Source organism: Magallana gigas, chromosome 8 (assembly GCF_963853765.1).
Source record: "Magallana gigas chromosome 8, xbMagGiga1.1, whole genome shotgun sequence".
Lineage (NCBI taxonomy): Eukaryota > Metazoa > Mollusca > Bivalvia > Ostreida > Ostreidae > Magallana > Magallana gigas.
In genome coordinates, this window is record NC_088860.1 from 40232166 (window position 1) to 40239286 (window position 7121).

Here is a 7121-nt window from a genome sequence, read left to right on the forward strand (position 1 = left end):
GTAGGTGTTTAGCATATCATTACGGTATACCACACATACGTAGGTCAAATGTTCATATATGTAACAAACTAAGTATTTTTTTTTTAATTAAAGAAATAAGTTATAATATCATGATAGTAACTATATCAATTGCAATCCAAAGTATTATATACTACATTAATACTCTCGAAGCCGGAAAGCTGAGGCAGGTAAAATGGCCGGTTTGTATATGTATATAACATTGTATATCTTTACAATTGGGAAGATTAAGTTTTATAACTAAAACAAAGCCTGATCTAGATTCTGAACTGAACAACGAGCATTATATCTGTCAAGATTTATGTAAACGTTCGCACCTGGTATTTAAATAACCACGTGATCGTGACACGGGTAGAAACTGACTAGAAACAGTAAACAAATGGAATCCATAATATTGGATTGTGACATTTACAAGTCTGACAGTGACTCTTAGGTAAGCAGAAAATACTCACAATTTAGCTTAATGTTACAACAACTCTCTCCCAATGCAAACGTTTTGTACTGTTTGCTCATTGCTGACGATTTCAGCTCTTTGTAACAAACTTCTAAACCAAATTTTCAATAGTGTCGAAGTCGAATATAATAGTTCATTATACTTAACATATACTTTGTACATTTTAGCAACAAAACTAACTCTGAATTAAATTAAGAAAAATAAAACACATTACAGAACAACTGCTAACCTTAATTTCAGAAGATAGGTAGATTATCAATGAATATGAAATGTGTATATTCTTCAACTATTCCCAAAAAAATCACGCTTAAAATAAAACAATGTAACAGATTTTAAATGATCCGGGTGTTTCAGTTTTGTGGTAATTGTATAGCTGTCTGACAAACTGTTCCTTACTGTAAGTGTTTTTCCTAAGTGTTCAGGAAGTAAAAAATGTTTATTTATAAATACAGAATGAGAACTGTTTACTTGAGTATGCCGTAAAATAATTCCGTATGAATTGTCTGGTCATTCTTAGATAGAGGAGGGGTAGGCAAAGGAGAGAAATAGGTACCGACAACACATACCTATGTATAGATTGGTACAAAAGAATGGTTTTGATAAACTATGTAAACTTCAAAGCGAGCCGCTAGGGTGATTTTAAACAATTGTTTTTACTCATCTACGTCAGAAATGCTACAACAATTGAATTGGATGCCTCTTGCAGATTACTTTATGTACAGAACAATTATTCATGTTTTTAAAGTTTTACATGATTTAACTTCAAATTATCTGGACTTTTTAAAAAATACTGTATATTCCTAATTTAACGCGAGGAGTTTTTTTTCGCGTAAAATCGCGAGATGCACCCTTCGCGGATTTAAAAATCTCGCCTTTATTTTCTGAGAGTTGAGAACTATAAGTAATAGCAAAGTTCCACGTTCGCGATTTTATATTCTCGCGATTTGATACAAACCAGCGGGGTCGCGGAATTAAGTACTCGCGTAATATAAGGAATTTACAGTATGTAGATGAAATAAATACAAGATCCACCAGATTAAGCCAATGTAATGCATTATACATTCAAAGGGCAAAGACAAACTATTTTAGAAGATTTTTTACAGTTTACAGTGCTCTTTTAATTTATCTCCTTTTTAACATGTCACCAAACTTTAGAATCTCTTAAATATGCTTACATCAGAGACTATTTTCCTTTGGCGTTACAGTGATAGCCTGTATTTTATTTTCATCGAAGGTTTTTATAATATGTGGCTCTATTTTAGGAAATTACATGCAGTTTACATCACATATAATTTATGTTTATTTATCTCTCAGAAATACATTTAATTTTACGGCCGAATTGGACCCAAGTTTTTCCTGTTTTGCTAATAATGTTTTTTTTATTTGCAGTTAATTTAAAGCTTGTAAAAGGGGAAACACGTCATGGAACAGCAGTATTTTGCCCGTGTTGTTGTTCGATGCACCCTTTGTAAAACGTGTGTAGCCCCAATGTACTGTGAACAATGTCATTCAAATCTATGTGAAGATTGTGGGAAAAAGCATTCTTGTAAAATACATAATATTGTGCCACTAAAACAGTATTTAACCAGTCCGAACCAACTGAAGTGTAAACAACACTCAGATAAACAATGTCAAAATTACTGTGAACAATGTGATGTACCTATGTGTGCACAGTGTGAATTGTCGAAAGAACATTTAGGACATAAGCAGGTTGGCTTCCTCAAAAAGTCTGAAACCAAAAAAGAAATTTTAGAGAGAGACTTGAAAGAGCTAGAACACATCATATATCCTAGATATCAGCATATCGTATCTGATATTAAAAGTCAGAAAGCAGATCTTTGTATTAATTCACAGAGGTTAATAACGGATTTAGATAATCGAGGAAAAGTTTGGCACAAAGAAATAGACAGCATTATCAGTAATCTTAAATCTGAAATTTCGGAAACAAATTCGAAGCACATGGCTTTTCTTGATACACATGAAAATAAAACAACACCTACACTTGTTCAAATCAAGCAGGTAATTGCTGACATCAAGAAAATCCTCGATTCAAAAGATGTTAGTCTTTTCTCTGAGTACAAATCAAGGAATGCCGAATTCATCAGTTTGCCACATAAGGTCAACATGTCTTTACCATGCTTTACTTTTCCAAAAATAAACAGAGATCGGCTGGTTGAACAGTTTGGTTTTCTGTCAGCATTATCTTTTACAACGGAGGAACAAGACAACAGCATACCGACCCAGGGAGCCGAATCAATTCCCAAAGACGGGTCGCTGATAGGTGTACCCCAGGTCATTTCAGATATAGACACAAAAATAGGAAGTATATACAGCATGGCCTGTTTAAATGATTCGGAAATATGGACTCGTGGATTCGGCAACATAATGCATTTATACAATATAAACGGGGAACTAGTAAAAGAAATTCAAACAAAATCAGGAAAACATCCAAAAGACTTATCACTGACAAGGTGTGGCAATTTAGTTTATACAGATGTTGATGATAGAAGTGTAAACATAGTGGAAAATGCACAGATACAGACAGTAATAAAACTGAGTGGCTGGATACCTTGCTGTGTTTGTTGTACCTCCTCTGATGACCTTTTGGTTTCCATGGAAATCGATGATGAAGATGAAGAAGATTTTGATTATGATGACGAATATAACGACACGATAACAAAAGTTGTTCGTTACACAGGCTCCATTGAGAAACAAAGTATTCAGTTCAATGAAAAGGGAAAGCCCCTTTATTCATCTGGTGGTTCAATCGTGGAAAACAAGAACCTAGATATCTGTGTTGCTGATAATGTAGCCGGTGCAGTGGTAGTGGTTAATCAGGATGGGAAACTTCGGTTTTCGTACAAAGGCCCTCCCTCAACGGCCGAGAAATCATTCTATCCAAGCGGCATCGCCACAGACAGCCAAAGTCGTATCCTGACAGCAGACCCTTGGAACCACAATATCCACATCCTGGATCAGGACGGACAGTTCCTCTGCTACATTACTAACTGTGGTTTAGAAGATCCATCTAGTTTATGTGTGGACACAAGCGACCATGTCTTTGTGGCTGGAATTTTCACACGTAAAGTGAAAAAAATCAGATATTACAACTAAATAACTAAATGCATGAAATATGCAACACATGTTATATAAAAAAAACATGATCATGTTGGAAGCAAACATAATTTATGAGCTTTTACAAATATATTTTTATCAACTAATGCATCGAGATGGGATTTGTCATAGGGAAAAATGCTTACAATAAAGCTTACAATAAGTTCATATTTGGGTTTGTTTAGTTCTTTTAATACACGATCACGATAGCAAACTACAGTAGTTTTTGTGGAAAAAAGTCTACACTTACGATAGATACATACATAGATGGATATTGATAGATGAATGGATGAATGGATGGATGGATGGATGGATAGATAGATAGATAGATTGATTGATTGATTTGTTATATTCTGTAGTATATTCTCAGTATATTACTCTATGTAAACAAATAGTCATTAATTGTAATATTGACCAGTCAATAAGTTTTTTTTTTAATATTGACCGGCTAGGAATAATATCTAGAGAATATTCACTCTAATTAAACTAATTGCATCTGATTTGTTGATTCGTAAACGGAGACGTGAATAAATCTTTGCGACTCCAAAACAAGGTGACGTCATAACAGGCAATCAGTCAAGACAAGTAAACAACGTACGCGCAATTATTGTGAAGTAAAATCAGGTAAAACATCTTTAGCTTACCTCCTACGGACGGTAGAGTATCACCAGTGACCTTTTAATGCCGACGATATTTTGGAAATGAACTTTGCGAAAAATTGAATGTTGAACCGAGAAAATAACGGCGATCTATTTTCAAAGCATTTTTTTGGGTTAGTTTCTTCATATAATAAAACAAATGTTGACTGTGTTTTCGGGCAACATTGATTATATTAGCCCCATTGGGACAAATAAATTGCCCTCCGGTTAGCGTTGGGCAATTTTTTGTCCCTCGGGGGCTAATATAATCAATGTTGTGTTATATATATATATATATATGTTGTGTTATATTCATATATATATATATATATATATATATATATATATATATATATATATATATATATATATATATATATAAGAAGAAGAAGAAGAAGAAAAAACATTGCAAAAACTCTCAAATTGACATATACCTGCCAATAGTGAATGATATATAGATATATATAAAGCACATGGAAATTCACTTTTTATTGGAGCTCCACCGCGCCCCGACCGAGGCTTGAACTCATGACCTCTGGAACCCATTCTCCTAGCAGTGAGCGGCCACTGCTCATATATTTTCTTACCTACCTATGATATTTTTTTTAAAGAAAACCAGTCCTACAGACGAATTTTAACTTCTTTATATAACAAAAGGCACCTAAACATATATTACAGTATTGATCAGATCAAACAGAAAGTACACCCCAACTGAAGCTCGGGGTTTACTCCACGTTTTAAAGGAGCCTACTCCATCCCTGCGAATGTGTTCGGAATGTTTTCTTTATCCTTGCTAAGTATATAATAAATCCAGAAGTGCCCGAATGAAAGTTCACGAGACTTCGCCGAGATTTGTCAAGTTCCTGTTAAATTTCGAGCGGAAGTATAAGTGTTCGGATAATATTCTCAAAATACAAATGTACTGGTCGTTTTTCACATCATATCCTACTTAGATTTTTGAGATGTATGTCTTATTCCACTATCTAGCGGTTATTTATATTAAACGATAATATTCAGAACAGAGTTATCGTTCGTGTTCAACCAGAATGGTTGAAAATGTAAACATTGGGTTGCTTAATAAAATCATAGCCATGTTTGATGCTTGTGGTGTGCAATACCATGTTTTAAAAAAAATAATGAGTGTCTGTTTTGCATAGAAACTTAGTATATCGATCCATTTTCAAAGAACATTTTGCATGAAATAGTATAGTCCGTTTCACTATTTATGCTATTACTAGGTCAGGCGCGGATCGAAAATTAATCCTCAGGGGGGATCTCCACAAGCATGTTAACTGTTGCAACAGCAGAGAAAAACACATTTTATCCATCAATTAATGAAGATAAAGTTTAAAATCAATAAACCTCTACATTTCATATTTGACTACAAAGTACCTAGATTCTATGAAATAGAATATAAACACGAGGCATGATTTTTACTGCGAAACTGAAAGGGTCAAATAAAATCACGTAGTCTAAAATTTAAATGACAATAACATTCGCAGGGGTGTACTCGAAGTAAAGGCCGAGTGGAATATTTAAACAATTATTTCAATAGGGACTGTATTTTATTAGTGATTGCAAAGATATTCTTATGATGAGATACATTTCCAACCGCTATTGAAATACTTCACATATTTTACATTTTTTATGACCATATTGACCCCTTACCCAGGTGCTATAATTTTCACATTTGTGGAAAAGATCTTCATGGACATCATAAAAATGCATTCGCTTTTTTCCTCAGATGTGTGGGAGAAAAGAAGAAGATTTTCTATATAAGATTTAATGCATATTTACTACGAGGGTTGTCCCAAAATAATGTAGACAGGACACATAATTTATAATCTGTTCATTGCAATTTCATTGGACTTTTATGTTTTCTTCAATGACCCTTTTGCAAACAATGCTGAAAAGTTCAAATCTGTACTCTATTTATTTCTTGAGAAATTGAATAATTAGTAAGATCAAGTTTTGACAGGCGGCGCAATGTGCGACGTCGAAAATATTTCCAGTTTTACGTTGTTGCTAAACCCTCCACATCGTTCACGATTACATTTACGTTTTATTTCCGAAAATTTCTTAGAAAAAATACTATCTTTGAACATGTACCCTGAGTGCACATTCAACATAAACTTCTGGTTTTTTGAAAAAATATTTATAAGTACAAACGATCTGTCGGCTCCAAACTTGCCCTGCATTACTTGTTGTCTAACGTCCGTCTTGCCCAAATGTGTCGTTTGAACATTTTGACGTCCATTGATATCGTTCGGAGTTTCTTTTTTCCACTTATTGTCATCATACTTGTTCAAATATTTTCAATGTTGTTTAACTACTTATTCACAAAACGCATTTCTCATCGATTTTGTTAATTTATTTTACTTCCAAAGCTGCTTAGGATTTATTTCATGGTCTTTACAAAATTGTATCAGTTACTGCTGCGCCGCCTTAAACGCTGACATCGTCATTTTATTACGAGTTAACTTTTCAACTTGTCACAAAACGCGCTATAAAATATTTAAAAGTTTTGTTATAGCCAAAACATTTTCTGAGTAAATAATAGAATTATTATCAAATATCAATGTATGTTTTATTTGAATTTTTCATTCGAAAAGTACTTTTCCTCGCAATTTTCATTTCACTATGTTGATTTTATCTTTTTGCTATTAACACTGCGCCGCATGTCGAATTTCTGATCTAACATGCTTTCATTTCACTTATTCAATCTCAAACAATGTTTGATTTTAAAACATTATTTGAATGCAAATTTCTTAAACCCTTTGTGGCACAAATTTCATCTTTCTTTGTCTTCGATTAACTAAATAACGCCACTTGTCTACGCTATTTTGGGACAACCCTCGTATATGGCTATATTGGCCACGTCTTAAGGTCTAACCCCT

At 33.7% G+C, this 7121-nt stretch overlaps 1 protein-coding gene across 1 annotated transcript; it reads left to right on the forward strand.

The window, feature by feature from the left end:
• The first annotated feature begins 353 nt into the window (after window positions 1-353).
• Window positions 354-3734, forward strand: LOC136270903 (E3 ubiquitin-protein ligase TRIM71-like). The gene is made up of 2 exons (XM_066069825.1): window positions 354-451; window positions 1862-3734. Exon 2 carries the CDS (start codon window positions 1895-1897, stop codon window positions 3584-3586), a length of 1692 nt encoding a protein of 563 aa, XP_065925897.1. The 5' UTR covers window positions 354-451; window positions 1862-1894; the 3' UTR covers window positions 3587-3734.
• Window positions 3735-7121: the final 3387 nt, after the last annotated feature.

Excerpts from the sequence above, each read along its gene's own strand:
- LOC136270903 (XM_066069825.1), top strand. The coding sequence starts at position 1,895 with ATGGAACAGCAGTATTTTGCCCGTGTTGTTGTTCGATGCACCCTTTGT.